Raw genomic sequence first — 22,831 nt, forward strand, 5'->3', positions numbered from 1 at the left:
ACTTGCCCAGGGTCACAGAAACAAAAGCTATTGCTGAGATTCAAACCCAGGAATATTCAATTCCAAAGCTTAGGTGCTAAATCAGCACCTTAATCAAATCTTAAGGACTTGAGTGATATTTTATTTGTGTAAGTTTTAAAAAAAAATCACAGTAGGCTCAGGTAATCAAAAGAAGTAATTTTTTTTCATCTCTCCATTGTTTTGTATGTGTGTATGGATCAGGCACACAGTAATCGGTAATACCTCACACACATCCTCTCCCAGGACCTGGACAGTGGTTACTCCGATCCTTCATCGTCAGTTTTGGAAAGGGATGGGAATGGAGAGAATGATTTAGGATGGGGGCAGCAGCTCTTCATGGCACTTGTCCTCCTCTGGCCTTGGGCCTTTTCCGTATGGGAAAATCAGTTGGCCTCAGACTCACCAATACTCCTATGGTAGCAAGATGCCAGGAGGTGCCAGCATTTACCATCCTAATGTCCTGAAGCACACAGTGTTGCCACTTTAGAGCTTCCTGGTCCAGTTGCTCTTGGAGCATGGGCCAGCTGCTTCCCTGGGTCACGCCCTGAGCAAGGAGTCGGGTAGAAGCTGGTGCACAGAGCAAAGAACTTCCCCAAGACTCCATGGCCCCTGTGTTAGGAAATTCCAGTCGTGTGCTATTAGGTTTCAAAGACAAAATTTTTCGTAATTGGAGTAAACTATTTCTTGAGGTCAGTTTTCGGTGGGCGACAGAGAGCGAGCTGCATTAAGGAATCTGGGCTGCCACAGCCTGGCCTTTACAAATTTGGTCTGTTCTTTGTCCTTGCTGAAACTCGTGGTTATTCAAATATATCTTACCCTGTGGGCCCCACCTCATGCGAGCAGCTTTGCTTTCTGCGTGGGCCTTTCTGCATACGCAATACATCATTTTACTGGTGAGTAGTGTTGATATTATTTGATATCAAAAGGATTTTCTCTTTCAAGATGCCACTTGAAAATACAGCTTTTATAATTTAGGCAAATAAGCATCTATCTCCAGGGTTGGTCACAGCAAACTTCCACCCACCCTTACCCCAGGGGTGAGAGAGAGGCTGTTTTGAACAGGATCTTTCGTCACCGTCTGTCTTAAGTCACCTCCTACTGAACTTACGGTTGAAGATTCAGGGTCATGAGGGAAAGAAAACAGTAATTAACTGGAAAAAGTTGATTGAGCAGAATTTTTTTTTTTTCCCACAGTATGATTAGAACATGACTGCGGGCTGAGCACCATACATAATATAGGCTCTCCCGTGTATGTCATTATCCAAACATTTCTTAATGGAATGCATTTTTTTAAGTATCTGCTTTTGTAATTGAATGTGTTCCTAAAGATGGGTCAGCTAACCAAAACAGAGTCCGCAAGAAAAAAATGTGTTAATGCTCCTCCCCCCATCCAATTTATAACAGTTCCTAATTGCCCTGCCTCATTTACAACTCCTAAAATTAATTTTAGACCCTTTCTCAGAGCTCAAGTCATCATTACTAGAACGACAGAACAGGGAGTGAAATAGAAATGTTTATAAAGCTCCCTTTTAAATCGACTGTGATAAGTGACGTAGTGATGTATTATCATCAGAGGATTCTGAGCTCTCTTTGTGAAGGTTAGCCACAGGCAACACTCAAAAGAAGGCATTTATCTTGGCAGGAGACGCCCTTCACTCCTCTTTTGTTTTATTCCATCAAGGATTTTTTTTTCAGGGGGGCTAAAACCATTTTTTTGGTGTTTTATTAGCTGTATCTTGACTACCTCCTACAAACTGAATGACAGTTTAGGGTTATTAAATGTGTTCTCGCGCATATTTTTATCCATTGTTAACCCTGACTAAATGCGTGCGAGGGCACAGCATTCCCCCCTTTTTTACTCCATTGTTGCCCATATTTGTTAAAGAAATTATTCCCCTTGACGTTTGTTTAGGCTGCACTTTGATAAAATGCTGTCTATGGTCCACTTTCTTAGCTTGGCATTCAGCAGGCTCATAGATTTATTTCTCTTTGCATTATCTTATCTTCCTTTCTAGCATATTTGGGCTTCCTTTTCATATTTTAAGCTACATTTTGGGGCATAGACAGATCACCTTAGTAATTGTATACTGGAGCATTGCAGTGTTCTAAAGATAATTTGCAAGCCTTTGGCATACGCTTAACCCCGCTGACTGTCTGAAGATGAAGATATGTGTTCTTTGCGTGTTGTCTGTGAAGAAGCATAAAGGACAGATGCAGCGCTGAAGGTGATTTCAGGCACTGACGGGACAGTAACAATTTTTGAAGTAATGTAAATCTGGCCTCGAATCTAGAAGGTGCTTCACCTGAGGGGGAAATAATGAGGATTTTTCTTTGCCTTTCCAATTTATATCCAATGTCTTGTCACTAGTGTACTCTTTACGTTTGAGTCTTTTTGAAAAGATGAAGACGTAAAAGCAGCCTCGGAACTGCAAATGTTTGTTTTCCTGGTTTTTGAAAGGCTGAATCAAAATTCCCTGTTGGAAAAAAAACCACAAACGTTTAATCTAAGCTTCCTAATTTATTGCAATGTTTGCCATTTTCTCAAAACAGGCCTCTGTATTTTTAGTAAAGTATTTGTCATTGGGTGCATTAAGTGACTGTATCAGCAAACTGGCTTATGGGAAGTGTAAAAGTGTGGAATCTGGTGTAGGGCTGGCAGAGGAAGTTAATCTTTAAGAAAACTTGTGCTCGGTATCCCTCACCCTCAAAAAACCTTCTGACTTTTAAAGTAGGAATAATGAAAACCCATAACCATGCAGAATTAGCTCACAGTGATTAAATTAGTAGTTAAAACGTATCAGTTTAATGAAAAGTTATTTTAAATTCATTTTATAAAGCTTATTGCTTTAAAAATATATATATAATGGCTCTGTCAGCCTAGAATTAGAGTTTGCTTTGCTTTGCCTGGCATCCTTGTACAAATAGGTAATGGCCAGATATAGCCTTAACATATTCAGAACATCTTTCTAAATATCCTAAAGTGTGAAATGTTCCTGTTTTTCTAGTTTTATATATTTTTGTTATTTTCTGCCAGTTACACTTTAGTTTAAATAGACTGGAATTATTGAATGTTGATTTCAATCAAGATATTTTAGGAGAAATTGTCATTAATTTATGGCCAATATTTAGATGAGGGTTTCAAAATATATATAATCCTTGTTACACTAATTTTATTCAAAGTTCTGTCATTGTGTAATACCAGCACTTATAAAACAGATTTGTTAGCCAAAAGCTAACAAAAATTTTAAAATATAATAAAGAAAAAGTTACAAAGAACAAAATAGGTTTTGAAGTGATGTTAATGTTGATGAATGGTTTTAAATGTATATCTTTATATAAACGATTTTAAATGTATTTTGAAGTTTAATAGTTAAGAATAACTACATTTGGGGCTGTATTTAGTGATAACATCTATAGAGAATTGAGTTGATATATGTTTTCCTCTGGTTGACAAAACTGAGAGTGAGAGATTTATTTATTAGGATGTTTGATGGTGTTATAAGAGGAGAAATACATGTTAAATTCTGAAAAGCCTAAATTATATAAAATATAAATTTTATATATAAAATGATAGAGGAAAAGGAGTTTAGAAGGGACATTCTTTACATTGATGATGACTTTTAGCAGTTATTAAAGCTGTGTAATTCTGAATTTTGACCTAGAGGAGGAAAACGAGTTAAAAAAGGCCATAGGACATAGCGACATAAAAGTGGACCTAGGGAGCCTAGTTAAGAGATTGTTGCAATTGTCCAGGTAGGAGATGATCTAGATTATACCAGATGTGAGCGTATGTGAAACTCTGCATGTGTGCACTTACCTGTGCGTAAAGAGGGAGAGGGACAGAGACATAAACACCTTGATGGGAAAATGAGCACATTTCACATATGCCAGGTATTTGAAGCAGATACCTGCAGTTTATTTGGTGACTGAAAAGCTTCCTTTATAATTTTTTAATGTTTGCTGTTAAGATATTTTGTGGGAGGGAAGGATAAGGCAAAAAGGTATAGACAGAAAAAAAATAGAAACTAGTGTATCCATTCCACCACCATGAGATAATGACTATTAGCATTTTGGTATATTTCCTTCCCATTTTTTTCTATGAATATAGTTTTATGTCTTGAGAATCTTATTGTATATACATTTGCATGTCAAGAACTGTAAAGGGTCTGAGATTTTCCTTATTGGCATGCTAACAGTCTACTGCCTGTTATGCTAACACGGTAACTGCCTCAGTTTCATGAATGGAGGCAGATGACCAGAGACTTTTGGATCAGAGACAAAGGACTTTATTGCTCAAAGTGCAGAGAACAGCATCCACATGTTTATGTCAAGTCCCCTTTCCCCGAGTCCCATGGAGGCAGGGAAGATAGGCCCGGTGAATAGCTGCACATGCGGTGGGTTGCGTTAAAAGAGAGCGACCCTGAGTTTAGGGAACCCGAATCTTTTATAATGGGCAGTAACACGCCTGCCCTTTGTTCTGGAGAAAGGCACTATTATACAGGGCAGTAAGCATGTCTACCCTTTGATCCTAAGGGAGATATTGCCTTTGTCTTCCAAGGCTATTCTCTATACAAACATTCTTGAAAGATTATGAGAAAAGAATATAGTGCCTTTGCTTGTAAAATGTGCAGAAATGCGAGACTCATGGAGAGTTCTCTCTCAACAAACATAATTGTTATCACATATCATTGGGTTCTTTTCATGAGCATTTTAAATGGCTGCATATAGCTCTAAAGAGTGAATTATAGGGATAAGCATAATTTACTATCAATCCCCAGTTTTACTAATAATGATCTTTACATCATTTCCATTAAAAAAGCTTCACTTGACTATTTCAATTTTGGGAGGAGTGGGGTGAAATATTGGATTTACCATGGGTATGTGGTAGCTAAGTTGGAGTACATAGCACATGGGCTTTCCCTGATTTGAAGTCCATGCAGTCTCTTCGGCTTGGCCTTATGTATAAAAATCCACTAGCTCTGAACGGCAAGGATGTCTATTGTCTCAAGATGTTATCCAGAAGGAGACAGGCTCTGTGAAGCTTGATATTAACCCTGCCGTTGGTAGTCCGGGCTGCACTGGTTTTCTTCTGGCAAGTGGAGATATTTCCTGACATGTCTGCTGCTCACATGTCTGACTGAGCCTTAGACAGAAGCTCCTACTGCCTGGCATTAGTGGGGCCCAGAAAAGTCCATACAAATCCCTGCAGTGAAGAGTGGGAAAACCTGAGATCCAAATAATGACCATCTTGTCTAAACATCTGGAGGGAGCCTGGTCTGGTGATGGGGATTAAAGAAAGACAAAACAGGATCATGACCAGGTTTTAGTCCTGGGACTTATGTGCAAAGAAAGTACCCAGTATGGAGGCTTTCCTGGGGCTGTGGGAACTTCTAAGATATCTAGAATGTTGCAGAAGTGACACACATAGTTGGGAGAAGATTTCCTCAGTGGAAAGAGGACTAAATGAAAGATACCAGGAGAGCCATTTGCTAGTCAAAAATGGTCCCCCAAAGTTCCAGGTTAAAATTTGCAATAGATGTTGCCAGAATATTAGATTGTGAAATGAGAGGAGGCAGCTTTAATAATTTTCTGAGTAAGCAATGATCAGAGATTAAGCAAGAGTCAAAACATTGTAATTTTTTAAAAATGAGAGTACGAGTTGTACAGTAGTGTCTTCAAAGGTTTTTTAAAAATTTTTTGATTAATTTTTTAATGGAGGTCACATTGGTTTGTAACATTATATAAATTTGAGGTGTACATTATTGTATTTTGTCATCTGTATGGACTGCATGCTGTTCACCACTAGTTGCCATCCATCACCATACACATGTGCCCTTTACCCCTTTCACCCTTCCCCCCCGCCCCTTCCCCTCTAGTAACCACCAATCTGTTCTCCTTATCTATGGGTGTGTTTATTTATCTTCCACATATGAGTGAAGTCATACAGCAATTGTCTTTCTCTGACTTATTTTGCTTAGCAGAATACCGTCAAGGTCTGCCCATGTTGTCACAAATGGCAAGATTTCATCTTTTTATGGTTGAGTAATATTCCATTGTATATAGATATATAAAACATATCTTCTTTATCCATTCATCCATTGATGAGCACTTAGGTTGCTTCCAAGTCTTGGCTATTGTGAATGATACTGCAGTGAACATAGGGGTGCATATATCTTTTCAAATAGTGTTTTCATGCTCTGGATACATACTCAGAAATGGAATAGTTGGATGATATGATATTTCTATTTTTAATTTTTTGAGGACTCTCCATACTGTTTTCCATAGTGGCTGCACTGGTTTGCATTCCCACCAGCAGTGTATGAGAGTTTCCTTTTCTCCACATCCTCCCCAACACTTGTTATTTCTTGTCTTTTTTTTTTTTGCTGAGGAAGATTAGCCCTGAGCTAACATCTGTTGCCAATCTTCCTCTGTTTTTGCTTGAGGAAGATTAGCCCTGAGCTATCTTCCATGCCAGCCTTCCTCCACTTTACATGCGGGTCGCCGCCACAGCATGGCTGATGAGTAGTGTAGGTCAGCACTCAGGAGCCAAACTCGTAAACCCAGGCCACCAAGGTAGAGCATGCTGAACCCAACCATTACGCTACAGGGCTGACCCCCCTTGTCTTTTTAATAATCGCTATTCTGACAGGCATGAGATGATATCTCATTATAGTTTCAACTTGCATTTCCCTAATAATTAGAGATATTGAACATCTTTTCAATGCCTGTTGGCCATCTGTCTATCTTCTTTGGAAAAAATGTCTGTTCATATCCTCTGCCCATTTTTTGATCGGGTTGTTTGTTTTTTGTTGTTGAGTTCTTTATATATTTTGGATATTAACTGCTTATCAGATATGTGATTTGTAAATATTTTCTCCCAATTAATAGGTTATCATTTCATTTTGTTGGTGGTTTCCTTTGCTGTGCAGAAGCTTTTTAGTTTGATGAAGTCCCCTTGGTTTATTTTTTCTTTTGTTTCCCTTACGCGAGGAGACGATATTCAAAAAGATACTGCTAAGACTGATGTCAAAGAGTGTTATTGCCTATGTTTTCCTCTAGGAGTTTTATGATTTCAGGTCTTACATTTAAGTCTTTAATCCATTTTGAGTTAATTTTTGTGTATGATGTAAGCTAATGGTCTACTTTCATTCTTTTGCATCTGGCTGTCCAGTTTTTGCAACACCGTTTATTGAAGAGACTTTCCCTTCTCCATTGTATGTTCTTGGTTCCTTTGTCGATAATTAGCTGTCCATAGATGTGCAGGTTTATTTCTGGGCTCTCGATTCTGTTCCATTGATCTGTGTGTCTGTTTTTGTACCAGTCCCATGTGGTTTTGAGTACTATAGCTTTGTAGTATATTTTGAAATCAAAGTGTGTGATACTTCCAGCTCTGTTCTTTTTTCTCAGGATTCCTTTGACTATTCGGGGTCTTTAGTTGTTCCATATATATTTTAGGATTCTTTGTTCTATTTCCATGAAAATGTTGTTGGTCAAAAGTTTTTTTAAAGTACAAAGTGAACTTATTTATTCCTTGAACAAACATTTTTGACACTCACTCTGTACTCAGTGCTCTTCTAGAAACTGGAGAATTGGTGGTATATAAGACAAATGCGGTTCCAGTTTCAGAGAGTGTCAAGTCTAGCAAACAAACAAATAATAAGTGTCTAAGATCCTTTTAAATAGTGATGAGTTCTATGAAAAAAGTGTAATGTGACAGGCCAGTGGCTTGGGAATGAGGTAGAAAGTGGGGAGGCACTGCCAGGGGGAGCAGCTAAAGAGGGCTTTTCTGTGGAGGATGCATTTGAGTTGAGACCTGAAGGATGAGGAGCTGAATGAGGCAAAGGCACTCCAGGCAGAGGGAAATGAAAAGGAAAAGTTTATGAGGTGAGAATAAGTGTAACATACTCAAGGACTAGGAAAGATTTCAGGAACAAAATGTACTGGAGCCTAATGATTGAGGAAGGAGACGGGCAACAAGATGATCTCAAAGAGGTGATCAGGGCCAGTAGGTATAACGAGTTGCAGGCATCAGTAAAGGGTTTGAATTTCAAGTCTAATCGGTGATGCAATGAATTTTTCATGCAGCAGAACGGTGAAATCCAGATTTATAATATGTTTATTGATTAATTTGGTCTCTGTACCAAGGAGACCAATGTCTACAAGAGAAGATGCTAGTGGTTGGGAGAACTTTGGTAGCAGATCAGTCTGGATAAGGGATGTATTTAGGAGTAAAACCTACTAAAGTTGTTGATGGATTGGCTCTGGGTGGAGAAGGAAGGAAAGGAATCATGGATGACTTCTAGGTTTGGGGCTTGGGCTACATAGTGGATGGGGGTGTAATTACTGAGATAAGGAAGACTGAGGAAGGAATGGTTTTCAGTGAAATGACTGGAGAGCACCACTAATTGCATTGAAAATGGAAAGGGGATCCTAGTAAATATCTCTACCTGCCTTCAAAAGAAAATCTTACATGAAAAAATAATACTTGGTAGTGAAATTGCTGCTCTGTTTTATTGGATTGTCCTGGAGTACCTTGAACCTTATTTGGCAAATGGATGGATGGATGGATTACTAGATAGACGAATGGGTAGACGGATGAAAGTGTGTTAGAAGTGAATGTTCAGATTGATTCCCTCCATTTCTTTTTTTATTTTAAAGATTGGCACCTGAGCTAACAACTGTTGCCAATCTTCTTTTTTTTTTCTTCCCAAAGCCCCCCGGTACATAGTTGTATATTCTAGTTGTGAGTGCCTCTGGTTGTGCTGTGTGGGACGCCGCCTCAGCATGACCTGATGAACGATGTCATGTCCATGCCCAGGATCCAAACTGACGAAACCCTGGGCCACCGAAGCGGAGCTTGAACTTAACCACTCAGCCACGGGGCGGCCCCAGCTCCGTCCATTTTTAATATGCAGCTGTGTCTATGAAGCCATCAAAAGATTGCTGTCTCAGAGGACACAGCGTTTGGCTCTCAGGGATTCTGAACCAAACTACTTTGTTCATTCTGAGAGTCAGGGAGGTATTTGTCTTAAACATTGTCCATAATTCCTTCCCATTGAGACAGCACTCTGTGGCTCACTTTAACTATAAATGCCCTTTTTTTTTTTAATTTGACTCTATAAAATAGATCACAATAATTTTTATTTTACCAGACAGGAAGCACTGCTTGCTGCCATCAGTGAAAAAGATGCAAACATTGCCTTGCTGGAATTGTCTGCCTCCAAAAAGAAAAAGACGCAGGAAGAAGTCATGGCCCTCAAGCGGGAGAAGGATCGCCTAGTGCATCAGTTAAAGCAGCAGGTGGGGCCTCCTGCACCAAAGGTGTGTTTTGCTGGGTTTGGGGCCTTGGGTGCTTTCTCTGGGTTTAGCCGCTCTTCATTTTCCCACGTCCATCCTGCGGGCTCAAGCAGCTAAAACCAGGTAGGAGTGAAATGGCCTGAGTTGTTGCTGGGACACCATTTTACTGCTTTTCTGTGTTTATGTGCATGTGCCTGGGCTTGTGTGGTTTACAACCTCTGCTGTTTTCCTTTCTTTTGTATTAGCATCGTCTCCCCAGAAATAGCTCTCAGCTCTCTTCCTTCCAGTGGACTTTGTATGACTTCTGACTAAATCCTAGAAACTATGAATTAAATTCTGGGCACCTTCTTTCCCGTTGGACCTTTTATCTTCTGTCTTGCTCACTTTCTATATCCTATAAATGACTCCGCTCATCCAGTTCTTCAGATTTCTTTCTCCCCATACTTCCAGCTTTGGTTTTTCAACTATTTCCTCCAGGACTTTCGGCTGAGGAACATCTCCCAGCCCCTAGCACTGCCAAACTGTGCTTGGGGACTTCCCTGGCCATTATTTAGTCAAATTTTTTTTTTTTACCTCTTTACCCAATTATCCTGTTTGTCCCTCCTCTCTAGTTCACTGTATTTCTTCTGAGGGAAAAGGAAGAAGGGATAAAGTCCTAACTTGTGTAGAAAGTTCTTTGCTTTCTAGATGTTTTCTGGATGTGGCTTAAATGGAACTAATTGCACCTGAAGCATATTGCAAAATCATCCCTGAAATCTTCAGTTATTGTTTCTCCTCCATATATAGCTTGGGGCTTTTGGAAGCAATGGTTGAAGATATTCACTCAGATTATAGCCTCATTATGAAACCAATTCAGCAGATACTATGGTTCAATGGTCTGTGGTCTCACAAGGTGGCTGCCACATATTTGCTAGGGCCACATGTGGCTCTGAAGCTCTTTAAATGTCACATAGTACCACTCGGAGTATGTCCACATCGATTTCCACCCCCAGGACTGACTCCCTGCCTACTAGGGTGATCTGGTCTGAGCGCAGTGTGCAAGGTGAGTGGAAAGGAAGCCTGAAGGCGTAAGCTCCCTCCCCTCCCTCCCCTCCTAAGAAAGGAAAAGGCATCCTTTGGCCTGAGCCAGAGTCCATTCCTTGTGGAGCTGCCTTGCTGAGAGAGACCACTGCCATGCCTGGGCGCCCTCTTCTGCAGAGGGAAGGTCCCAGTCCCTGCCAGACATTGGGGTCATTCCACAGAGCGGCTTGCCTCGCTGGCGCTGGCCCCAGGGGTGGGGGTCACTTACACCTGACCTCTTCGTTTGGGGCTGTGCATCTCTTACACTGGATTTTCCACCCACTTGGCCACAGAAAGTCGAGATGAGCCTCCTTCTTTGCTTCCTCCTAATTCCTTCCCTGTGAGCCCTGCACCCTCCTCTCCTGCACTTTACCATTGCAGCTTTCTCCCACAGGTTTATAGACCTAGGAAACAGCCCCCAAGCTTGAATATACCATGCCCTTGTGATGCTGGCTACAGCCCAGATATTACGGCCAAGTACCACGGGTCCAGCTACGATGCATACATGATCCAAAGCTCTCAGGTCAGTCAGCTGCTAAGGAGACATTCGCCCCCGCCACGGGGGGTAGGGGTACATAAGAGCTACAGCCTCTCTGGACCTTCACCTCTTTTGATGATTTCCAGTATTAAGTGGCCATAAAGTCTGGGACCATAGGTAATGGCATCATATTTTGATTTGTAATGTAATTTCATTTATTGTGTATTTGCCAATGGTTCCAGACTCTGTGGCCACCCTACAGGGCCAACTCTTCTGAAATGGCCTGGCATTGCTGCAAAGCCAAGGCTGCCCCAGAGGCCTTACTGTCAGGCATAGTGAATTATATTTTTCTTTTTGTCTCTTAGATACTTTGTCCCCAAATTGCCTCTACTTTTCCCAATAAGGAATTTTTTTTGAGGCTGCTTTTTTTCTTTCTCCGCATCATGAAAATGCACTCCTGGATTCCAGGAAGGATTGAGTGTAGCCCTTCAGTTTGCTCCTGGGAAACTGCACAAAGCCTTCATTATTTGCGACAGGCTTGGTTTTGGGTATCATGGGGCACATTTGGGAAACCCCAGCCATGCAGAGTTAGGCTCCCGCCTGGGCTAAGGCAGAGTCTGAAGGCCTGTTGTGGAAAAAGAGGCAGCGAAGAAGGAGGATGGGCTCCTTGGTGATTTAGATTTAAAACTTTTCCCCCACACACTAGCAGCCACAAAGCAAGAAAGAGCACATGCATATATGTGTCCAGTTGCAAATGATAAAGATTCTAAGAATAATGATTAGTTTGCATATAAAAGCACCCCCTTTTTATTGAGTGTTTACTCTGTGCTGGGATGTATATCCAGTGTCCCTTGGGGATTTTGTCCCACAGTCCTCACGGCAGCCCTGTGGTGTGGGTGACAGGAATCTCTCCCTTTTCTAAGGGGCATAACTGAGACTCAGAGTGTGCAATAACCAGCTCAAGACACACAGCTGATCAGCAATAGAGCTTGGGTTTCAGATAGTCCCCCTGAGTCTACAGATGCCCCACCAGGTTCAGGATGGAATTCATAGTGACAAGCGGAAGGGGATTCCACAAATTGTGAGGTCCTTTCTCTTTGCAAACCTGAAGTAGATGCCAAAATGCCCATTTAAGAATGTTCTCCAGCCATTTACAAAGAGTGGATTCTGCCTAAAGCTCTTAGACTTGGGCTTTTTGATCACATCAATGATTACTAATACTTTCGCGCTCTCACCATGTGCCAGGCATGCATCTAAGGGCTTTACATACATTAACTCATCAACTCCCAGCAAAACCAAAGATGCTCTTGTAGAGAAGGAACCAGAGGTGCCTTGCTCATGCTTCACAGCTGGACCCACCATGATGCTTGCAGAGGTCCTTTGCCACACAACCATTAATGGATTTTGCAGATGCCATCTAGCATTGGACTGTTCAGGGTGAATCTCATTTGAGCACTTGTTAGCTGTGTGATCATGGGCAGGATACTAAACCTCCCTGAACCTCAATTTCCTCATCTGTAAATTGGGTTAATAATCTAGTTCAAAGGGTTGTTGTGAGGTATAGTGTGTACAAAGAGCTTTGTATGTACCTGGCACACAGTTGGTGTCATATACGTATGAGCTGCTATAACTGCTACTACTGCTAATTGATTTTATCACTACCAACCCTCAGAGGTAATTTGATTTTGATTTCGTCGTTGCTGTTTTTCACAAGCCTGGGAGTCATAGCTCATGGAGAACACGCTCTTGAACTGTGGGAGAAAGAGCTGACAGGTGTTGCTACCTTAGCTCTCCTGGTCCTCCCTCCCTTAAAGCCCAAGCACTTGGGGAGCAATGAACAGACATGTCAGGAACCCTAGATCTCAGCTCCCAGCCTACACTGAAGAGGCGCATAGTGCTTATTGAACTTGCTTGGTTTGTGTATGCAGCCCATGTAGACGTCAGTCTGAGAGGGCACCCCTGGGAGGGCGAGTTCCAGACCTCAGTTGTCATCACCTGCATGACTGACTCAGGAAAGCAGAGCTCTTTCAGGTGCCCAGGCCAATGGTAGAGGAAGGCACCGGGTCTAGGTGTTCACCTGCTCAATGTTCTTTGAAGATGCTGAGGCAGACTGGCTCATGGAAGATGCTGTCCTCTTCAGGCTGCCTTTTGAGCTCATCTCATCTTATGTGGAAGGTTTCTCCATAGCCCACGCCATTCCCAATGACTGAACATGAGTAGCTTATTCCCCACAATTATTGTATTTTACCAAGCACATAGTAGGTACTCAATAAATATTTTTTTGTGTGAATGAATGCACGATTGCCACATGGCAGGGTCTATGCCAAGTGCTTTATGTATACATAAGTTTACAAATATTGTCTCACTTTTTCCTAACAACCAACCAATGTATTGCATACCTACTATGTGCCAGGCTCTCTGCCAGATGCTGTAGATTCATCCACAACAGATATTTTACCTGCTCCAATGAGGAGAACATCATTCTTATTTTTGAGTTGATCAAACCAAGGCTGCAAGAGACCAGATGACTCAACTACCATCATACCTGGCAGTGCAGGGTTGGGCCCCTGTGCTGTTGGAGTGCTGACACTTTGCGCTTAGCTAGACTGAATACTGACTCCCCAAAGCAATGCTGTGAGCCATGGATTAGCCCCCACACCTAATAGATGTCATCAGAGAAGCCAAGTTCCAATCCCTCAGCCTGTGGCTCCCAAGCTGCCCAGGGGCACGAGAGTAAGAGGGGATGGGTAGCTTGGTGAGACCGAGTGCCATATTGGAATTCAACTCAAGAACTATTCACTGAGTGCCTTCTGTGTGTTAGAATGCTAGGGTTTTTTGGAATACATCAGTGACCAAAATAGATAAAGACACCTTCCTCATGGAGCTTACTTTTTAGTGGAGTTGGCGGGGGGAGCATGGAAGAGAAAGGCAATAAACCATGAACGTAATAAATAAATAGAAAAAGAAAAATACAGACCAGTATAAGGGAGAACAGGAGTAGCAGGGTAGGATTGAGGACCTGGTGACAATGTAAAATAGGGTAGGTTGACAGGATGGGCTTCATTGGGAAGGAGACATTTGAGCAAAGACTCGAAAGAAGTGACAGAGTGAACCCTGTTAGATACCTAGGGGAAGAGTGTTCCTACAGAGGGAGTAGCCAGTGCAAAAGCCCTGAGGCAGAAGTGTCGTGGTGTGTTTGAGGAATAGCAGAGAGACTACTGTGGCTGGAGTGGACAAGGAGGTCAAGAGGCGAGCTGTCAGAGCAGAAATGGGGTTGGGGGTAGGCTATGTAGGACACTTGTGCAGGATCTGCTAAGAGTGGTATGTTCTGGAGCAGAAATTCTCTGCAGTTAGGAAGCAGAATACACCAGCCATGCAGCCTTAGAACAGAGAGGACTCTCTCAGGTCCCAGTCAGAGTGCCCTGTTTACAGTTGCCCTACTGAGCCCAATCTTCAAATCCCCTGGCTTCAGCCTCCAAGGAGTTTCAGTGCTTAGCTTGCATTTTTAAAAAGCATTGCCATTTCCATTTGGAGCCACGAAGAACTAATGCCAGGATTTGCTTGTCATCGTTGATGAGATTTTTGAGTCAGAACATGTAATGTCTGTGCCTTGGAGAAGTGCAACCAGCCTCAAGGCCTGGCCAGAGATTCTCAAACCTAGTGGGCAGAAGCATGACCTTTTCTAAAGATAGATCTCATGATACACTCAACACCCTCCAGCCCTCACTGCTGGAAAACCATCCCTGGCTTCCGTTGCTGGTGGGATAAAGACAAATTCAAGCCAGTGTGCTCTCTGCCTTGTTCATGCAATTCCCTCTGCCTGGAATACATTTTCCTCACCTAGTTAATGCTCATTCACCCATTTAATCTCAACCCAACATCACTTTTTCAGGGAAGCCTTCTGGGACTTTCTCAAGTGGGTCAAATCCCCAATTTGGCATTCCTGTAGAATGTGTAAATCACTTAATTGCACTGTAACAGATGTAATTTTGCACTTGTTTTTGTGATTATTTGAATAGTAACTATCTGCCCTGCTAGTCTGAGCTCTGTGAGGACTGAGAATGTGGCCTCATGAGTTTTTTGTTGACTGTTTATCTCTAGGCCTAGCGCAATTACTAGCACATAGTGGGAATTCAGCAAATATTTGTTGAATGTATAAATGAGTGAGTGAATCACCAGGGTGGCTTATTTAAAAAAGAGACATCGTTGATCAATCATGACTTTAGACAAGACTTTAGACAATCCTCGTAATTCTTCTCACCCCAGTATTGCAGGCAGCCACTACCTATAGGAGTTGGTAGAAGACATGAGACCTGTTTGCCAAATGATGACCACAGAATGGTCCTGTGTCCTTTCTTGCCATTTTGTAAGACTCTTTATAGAGACGCCTTTTCCCTTACTTGAATTATTGACAATGGTGGCCATTTTGAATCTTTCCTCTGGATCTCTTCACTGTATTTTAGTTCAAATCCCCTCCAAATTTGGGGGTTCTTCTTGAATAAAATGTCACTGAGTTTCCAGATGTGGTAGAGGTTACTTGTTGTTATGAAGGGAGCCCCTCCATTTCATCCCTGAAAACTTCTGAGTGTCTCATAAATCAATTTGCCTAGAACTACCTAAACTCCTGCAAAACATCTGTCAAGGGAGCCTGAGAAGGTGATATGAAATGAGTTCAGAAATTCCAACTATGCTTAACAACAAAAGAATCTTTATGACACTCTTCAGGTGTTGACATTTGGGTTGGTTCTAGGCTGAGCACAGTATAAAGGTAAGCGAGCAGTACAAATTAACTTTCTGCTACTTGTTGCATAAAAGAAGATAAAGGATTAATCATAGTTTGGTCATAGACATATAAGTCTATCATATAAGTATAAGAATGCTTTTGTATTCTTCCCAGTTCCATTTCTTCACCAGCACACACCTCTGACACTTTTACTCCACCTCTTTTTAAAAAAAATCTGGCTTCCAGATTTTTGCAATTTTGGGAGAGGTTCTCAATTGGGAATGAGTTGTTTTTTTCGTTTTTTTGTTCTTTCTCTAAGAAGACTAGTTTTAAAAATATTGTTAAAAATTACCATCTTTCTTTTGTGAATTGGATCCAGTCTCCCCTCTCCCCAACTCTTTTTGTCCACCCTTGAAGAAAGGACTGACATCAAAATAATTAATTCTGAAATCATTGGATTTTCCTGCTGCTAAAGGGTTTTTGAAGAAAGCTTAAAACTAAATCTTACCCCCTAAGCCTTATTCCCAAATGCTCCCCTGTGTGCTGAAGTAGTGATATGCACATCCTTGATGGAAATGCCTTTTTAAAATGAGGGCCAGACACTATTGTTTAAAATTAGAACCAGCTTATTTCTCAGAACCAGTTAGAATACTTTTGTGATCAGAGATAAATTATGCTTGGTTTTCTTTTCCCTTTCCTACCAGTTCTGGGCATTGTTTTTGGCTACCGGGAAACACACTGGTCAGTTGGGAGCAGAAACGCATTAAGATCAGGACACTAATCCACTGGTTCTCTCTGTTTTCCCCTAGACTGTGCAGAGAAGAAAGAGCCTATGTCCAGGTCAACATTCAGGAGGCTGTGCCAAATCTGCACAGTGTAATCTCTTTGGGTAGAGTCCCCCCCTCCCCCCTGTTGTCCACAAGGTCAGAGGACTGTCTCTGAGAACTATTTAAAGGGTGTGGCCAAGAATGGGAGAAGGTGGAGGCTGCCCTGGAAAGTCTTCAGGAGAGTTGGCTGTAAGGATGGGATCCCAGTCACAATCGGATCTTGGGCAGAGGCAAAACCATCCTGTCAGGGAAAGTGGGAAGCACCTGAGTCGGGTGGTTGGTCAGGCATTTCTTTCCCCCTCTACTTGAGGCCACCCAAGGTTGTGCTTCCTACTTACACTTCCATTGCATTGTATGCAGATAACTTTTAATTACCCTTTATGGTTCAGGAGGTGAGCACAATTAAACAGCGGTGGAGGAACTCCATGTAGTAGGGTTCCCATAGCCTCGTGTTGTGGTTGGATGAGCTCCAGAAAAGCTTGATTTGATCCCAGCATTGTAATGCATTGCAGACTTGCCCCAGATTGAATTGCTGAAATGCAAATGCATTGGTTTTCATTGTAGACTTACTTTGGTTTAAGCTGTTCATGTCCCACTAGTAGAATCTAGCCACATCTCCATTTATCATTGACTTCACTGCAAAGTACCTTTGCAGTATGTCTAGAGAACCCCTTTTTAAAAAAGAAATATTCAGATCCCTCTCGACAGGGCACGGGCAGGGCATTCTCATGGAGGTAAAACCTGAACTGCTCGGTGTTACTCAAAGCAGTTTCCTCTTAGTGTCCAAGTAATTGGTCGGGACACTAGTCTGCTCTCTTAGCCTGGAGACATTCCTCACTCTAGGCAGCTGGTGCCTCAACCCAGTGCTCAGGGAATCCATTCAGTTTGCCAGTTGCAACACAAAATAGCACTCAAAAATTGTTGAGGCAAAGTATTTAATCTGCCATTCCATATGTTTCTCAAATCCCAATTAGAAGTGCATCTTCCCAGAGCATCAAGCTGACTCTGATGGATCAGTTTCTGAGTCTTTGATTTGAACAAAGCCAGGTTTTAAAAACCATTTAGTTCCCTTCCCTAAGCATTTACGGAGCACCTTTGGTGGGATTGTGTTGCACACTCTTGGGCTATAGAAAGAGATATTGACTTTTTCTTGAGCTTTGGATTTTTATCATCTCTACCACCAGTAAGACAGATATTAGCTCATGAAACAGAAAACAGGGCACATTGCTATTTTTTGGTACAGAGGTGTTACCAGTGTTCAAAAATCTTTGCTTGCCGGAGGAGTCAGGGAATGCTTCCTTTAATAAGTAGGAATTCCTGTGAATTTTGTGATTGGCAATCCATTGCCTATCTTTTGTGACAAATGCCAATCCAGCCGTGATACAATAAGTTTTCAAAGATCTAGTGTAAGTGCATGTTTTAGAAAACTTATTCTTTGCTTTTTAAGTATAGCTTTTTAAGTAGAAAAACTTGAAAAGCCCGGCTTTACCACTGTGTTGCCCCACTTTTAGAAACACACAAATGGAAAGAGGAGTCTGACTTGTAAGTTTCAGAGCCATTTGCCAGCCTCGCTTCAGTAATTTGAAGCACCCCCACGGTATCTAGCAGTTGGCAGCACACATCAGAATAACAGGCTTAGCTGAAGGTGACCAAAACAGAGAATAGCGTACAAATGCCAAGAAGATCTCTCACGCGCTGTCTCTCTCTTTTTTTTTATTCAAATTTCACATCTGTGCTCTATTTTTAAACATTTATTCTTTAAGTGATAACGCATGTTTTACCAAGCCTCTTATTGGATTAGACATGTTTGAAATCCTCTCAACTTTAACCTGTTCATTACTGCCTCCAAGAACATTTGGATCCACCGCCAAAGCAGAGAGTGTATATAGAGGAAAGTTCCCAAAATGTCGGCCCCCAGGGAGCCATTGTACTTGGGGAAAGGAGGGATCCAGCCATTGCACTGGGTAGTTTTGGAGGGATCTCAGACTGACATTGCTTCAGAAGGACTGAACTGTGAGTGGAATGTGTGCAGTGTTCTTTCTCTTCATGATAGTTTTTCTACTCACATTTTAGAGCAGGAGGAACTAACAGTTTTTGAGCTCTTGCTATATACCTGGCACTGGGATAGGGGTTTTAAATATATTATTTCATTTCATCCTCATAACTCTGAAAACCAGGTATTATTAATCCCATTTCAGAGATGAGGAAGTTAAGGTCCAGGTTTGGGCAAAGATGTCATAGCTAGTGAGGGGTCTCACTCCAAAGCCCTTCCATGTGCTTCCCTGCAGATGTCCCCAGATTGGTGTGATACCTTGTTTAGGTCATAACCCCATGAAGTGGGGCTAAAAAGGAGTATGAAAGGAAGGCTTTATTCTGTGACCCTAAGCACCACTCCCAGCCCCTCCCACTGGCCCCAGCTGGGCCTCACCGTGACCTGAGGTCACATGCACAGGCTGAGGAGGGCGACTTATCTTTTCCTGCATCACCAGGCATCACCCGCTGCCATGGGATAGAAAGGCTGTGGGCTTGATCAAGTGTGCTGCCTTTTCTGTTTTCTGGCATGAAATGTTGTCCCTTGCCTCTTGCAACCTTTGTGTTTCGTTCTCAAGAGCTGCTTGAAAGTCTTTTTCCCATTTAGTTTTTCATTTTCTCCTTCATCATTTAACATATAAAAACAGGTTTCTCCTGCGCCCTGTCTCTCTCTCCCTCCTTTCCTTCCTCTCATCATATAATTAAAAGTCCTTTCAGGCTGTCTTCACCTTATCATTTCAAATGAATTGAAAAAAGATCCGACTTCCTGCCCTTGTGTCTTCCTGATGCTGAATTTCAAAACGAAAGAAAAGTCCTTTTTCCTTCCCTTTTCACTTCATACTGCCCCTTGAATAACTGTTTAAATTGTGCTGATTTTGTCATTGATCAACACTGTGGTGCAAACTGAGTTTGCCCTTCCCTGCCTTCATAATTTTCTCTTTTTAAGCTTTTTGAAGTAATAATTTAACAGGAAAAGAATTTTTCACCCTTCTCTCTCATGGTTACAGAAAGGCAATGATCACACACGGAACTTAACCTTGCTAGTCATTTATCTGTGCTCTTACTTAACTCTATGTTCTTTGGGGGAAGATGCTACTTTCTTTTTTTATTCTCTGCAACATGCAAAAGGCAGAGTTAAAAGTTTCAGAATCTCTCATATTTTCTGTTTTTAAAAATTTTTTACCCATAATAATGCATTATATTATAAAATAATAGGGATTTAATTTTGTAACCATCCTTATTATGTAAACAATACTTTTCCATAGTTGAAAGCATATAAATAATTGCTTTATCATAAAAATAATATATATTCATTATAGAAACTTAGAAAAATGTAAATAAAAAACCCAAATCACCCATAATCCCGCCACTCAGAAATGACTGTCATTAAGATTTATAGTTTCCTACATTCCGTTGTCTACATACATATTTGAACAAAGACATGCCATACTACATAAGAAAGTTTTTTTAGGCTTATAAACATTTAACATTGCGTGCATTTTCCCATGTCCTTAAAAGCCTTCAAAAACATATATCTTGGTTGTATGATTTCCATCACTGCCATAATTAATTTTATCATTCTCCTATTGTTAGAATTTCAATTTTTTTCTAGTTTTTCACTTTTATAATCACACTTGAACATCTCAGTACATAAATCTTTTTATTTTCTGTTATTTCTCATAGGATTAGTTAATTCCCAAAAGTTGAAATATTAGAGTTATGGGCATTTTAAGGGTTGTAGAGAATTAAAAAATAGCCTTCTCCTACAAAGTGCTTGACATTTGTAAGTTTTTTCATACATGTCAACTGTCTGTGTTAAGTTTGTCAAGACTGCAGTCTGATGACATGCCACTCATTGATTTGGGGCAGAATATTAGTGTAGGTAACGCAAGTGGTCAGTAAGCTGAGGGAGCAAGAGGCCGAGGGAGATTTTTAAAGCTTCTTAGGGAAGTAGGCATGGGAAGAAGTGGGCAGTTCATTCAGCAAATCTTTATTGAGCGTGTACTATGTGCCAGATACTGTTCTGGCACCTGGGGATGAACAAAACACAAAAATCCCTGCCCCGAGGGAGCTTGTATTCTAGTGGAGGGGCCGAATAAAAAACAAAATAAAGCCATCAGGTAGATGACATGTTAAATGACAATAAATGCTATGGGGCAAATAATGTTCTGTAAGGTGTCTGGGGAGTGGTTTTGAATAGGGGGTTCACAGGACACCTCCCTGAGAAAGAGACTGTGAGGGAAGACTTGCAGGGCGGTGGGGAGTGAGCCATGTGGAGCTCTGTGCAGGGAGGGAGTCCTCAGTGGGGACAAACTGCAGCCAGGAGAGTTGGAATCTGTTCTTCTCGGGTCCAAGTCCCAAGTGCAGTTGCTGAGTTGACAAGGTGGGGGAGCCAGAACCTCACAACACCAATGTTTAGATGAGATTATTTTTAAAAAAATACACACGCAACAACCGAAACCCCCCTCCCTTATCTCTGCCCTGATATGGCCATTGGGAAATGGCCGTTGGACATAGCTAGCAAATCTTTATTCAGATGATCTTTGACACAGTCTGGGAATGGAATTGTGCAAAGAGGTTGTAAGTTCACATTGGACAGAGAGGCTGTCATTTCAGAAAACAATGAAAACTGACTGAAAAAAGAATGGCAGTTCAGAAGGTCCCAATCCAGGAAGGTTCTTATGCCCCAGAAACCTCCAATCAACCGGTTATTTTGAGGCTGGTTTATTTCCTCTGTCTCGTGGCCCAGCACTCCTAGAATTACAAACGGAACTCAGAAGCCCACCAGAACCTCTACTGCTTTGGGCTCCTGTGGGTATGCCAAAGCCCTTTTGGTTGCTAGGGTGGGAGGCAGGTATGTGGGTCACAAGGCCAGGCAGAGTTTCTGTCAGTCTTCTTGGTTTGGGGGCCCAGTGCTCTCAGAGATGTCTGATGCAAACAGCCATACCGAAAGTATAATGTTAAATATTTCAACAAAACAAGGCAGCCCACTTCACCAGGGAAGCCCTGGCAGGTAATAGAAAGTGCAGGATCTGAGAATGGATCTAGGGAGTTCTAGCCCAGCTCTGACTCCAGCACGCTGAGAAACCTTGGGCAGCTCCTTTTGCTTCTCTCTCACACGCTCCGTTTCCCCATCTGGAAAGTGAAGGGAGTGAACTAACAGACCTCTAAGCTTCTTGCAGTTTGATAGTCAGAGACTCTTCCAGCACATTCACACCTACAGTACATTGAGGATTTGACCTGCACCAAGGATTTTGAGGGTGCGCAGGCAAAGGGCAATACTTGCTTTCGTGGAGCCTACAGTTGAGGAGGGGAGATGTATTGCTCAGTAGGAGCTTAACACAGCTGTCATTTCTTGAAGAAATGTTATTCTAGGCACAGTGTTGTACTTTTGTCTTATTACAATCCTCACAAAAACTCAGAGAGGTGGTCCCATCATTATCCCCACTTTGCATTTGGGGAAACCAAGTCACAGAGCTGGTGAGTGGTTGAGCCAAGATTCCCTCAGAGAGTCTGCCTGTTGGGGTCCAACTCTTAGCCCTTTTGTTTTCCCATCACAGTGCGGTTGCCATCTTCCCACCAGGGAATATTTGAGAATTCTAGATTTCAAAGAAGACAGGGAAGAAGGAACGCTCTGACGTTTGCTTATTTGGCTTGTGTAATCCTGACTCATCTCCACTTATTAGTTGGATGATGATGAGCAGGTCAACTTACCTTCCTGTGAAATGGGTGTGTTGTTTTCTACCTAATTCACAGAGAAGCATTATTGTGAAGCATCTTCTCTGGGGCAAGGTCTTTAAAAACCCTTAGAGCAGTACAAATGTGCAGGATGTTGACCTCATTCTGAGGTGCAAAGATAGGGCTATCTTATTCTTCCCCACAGGGTAGCACTGTGCTTTAAGGAATGATGGTTCCAAACTGTCTCTGGTGACAACCCATTGACACAAACCTGCTCCACAAGACTTATTCCCCTGACCGAAGAAGACAGAACTTGAGTGGCAATGTTCATAAATAGACTCCCCTCTTCTGCTTTTCTGGGAGCCAGACTCTGATTTATCCTTGAAGAAAAATAAATAGTGCAGAAGGTGCAAACATTGCCTTGAAAGAACCCAGTTCAGTATGAGTTCAGACATCTTCCTTCCAGGAAAGGAGTGTCCAGACCGCCCAGCCCCAGTCTTGCTTGTCCAGGCTCCTGGGGGGTCTGGGGCCAGGGTCTTCTGAGGCTTCATGAGATGAGGTTGGGCTTCCAGGGAGAGCCTCTGTGTTCCTGAGCTTTCTAGTGATGCAATCCTTGGTGAGGTAGGGAAACAAAAAGCTGATATTTTGGAGGAGAAGAGCCATCTCCAGGGGCTTATTTTTTATGAACCAAAGACATTTAAGTGTTGCTGATTTATC

At 41.9% G+C, this 22,831-nt stretch overlaps 1 protein-coding gene across 31 annotated transcripts in view; it reads left to right on the plus strand.

Annotated features, from left to right (window-relative positions):
• ERC2 (ELKS/RAB6-interacting/CAST family member 2) overlaps positions 1-22,831 on the plus strand; it is a 904,903-nt gene that overhangs the window by 675,120 nt on the left and 206,952 nt on the right. For all 31 annotated transcript variants that reach the window (XR_011526912.1, XR_011526913.1, XR_011526902.1 and 28 more), the window contains one exon: positions 9,174-9,321. Coding sequence is in view for 16 of the 31 variants with exons in the window: in XM_070574931.1 (XP_070431032.1) it covers positions 9,174-9,321 (148 nt within the window). In the remaining 15 variants the exon portion in view is untranslated. The remainder of the gene's footprint in view (positions 1-9,173; positions 9,322-22,831) is intronic.

This window comes from Equus przewalskii, chromosome 15, assembly GCF_037783145.1.
Source record: "Equus przewalskii isolate Varuska chromosome 15, EquPr2, whole genome shotgun sequence".
Taxonomy (NCBI): domain Eukaryota; kingdom Metazoa; phylum Chordata; class Mammalia; order Perissodactyla; family Equidae; genus Equus; species Equus przewalskii.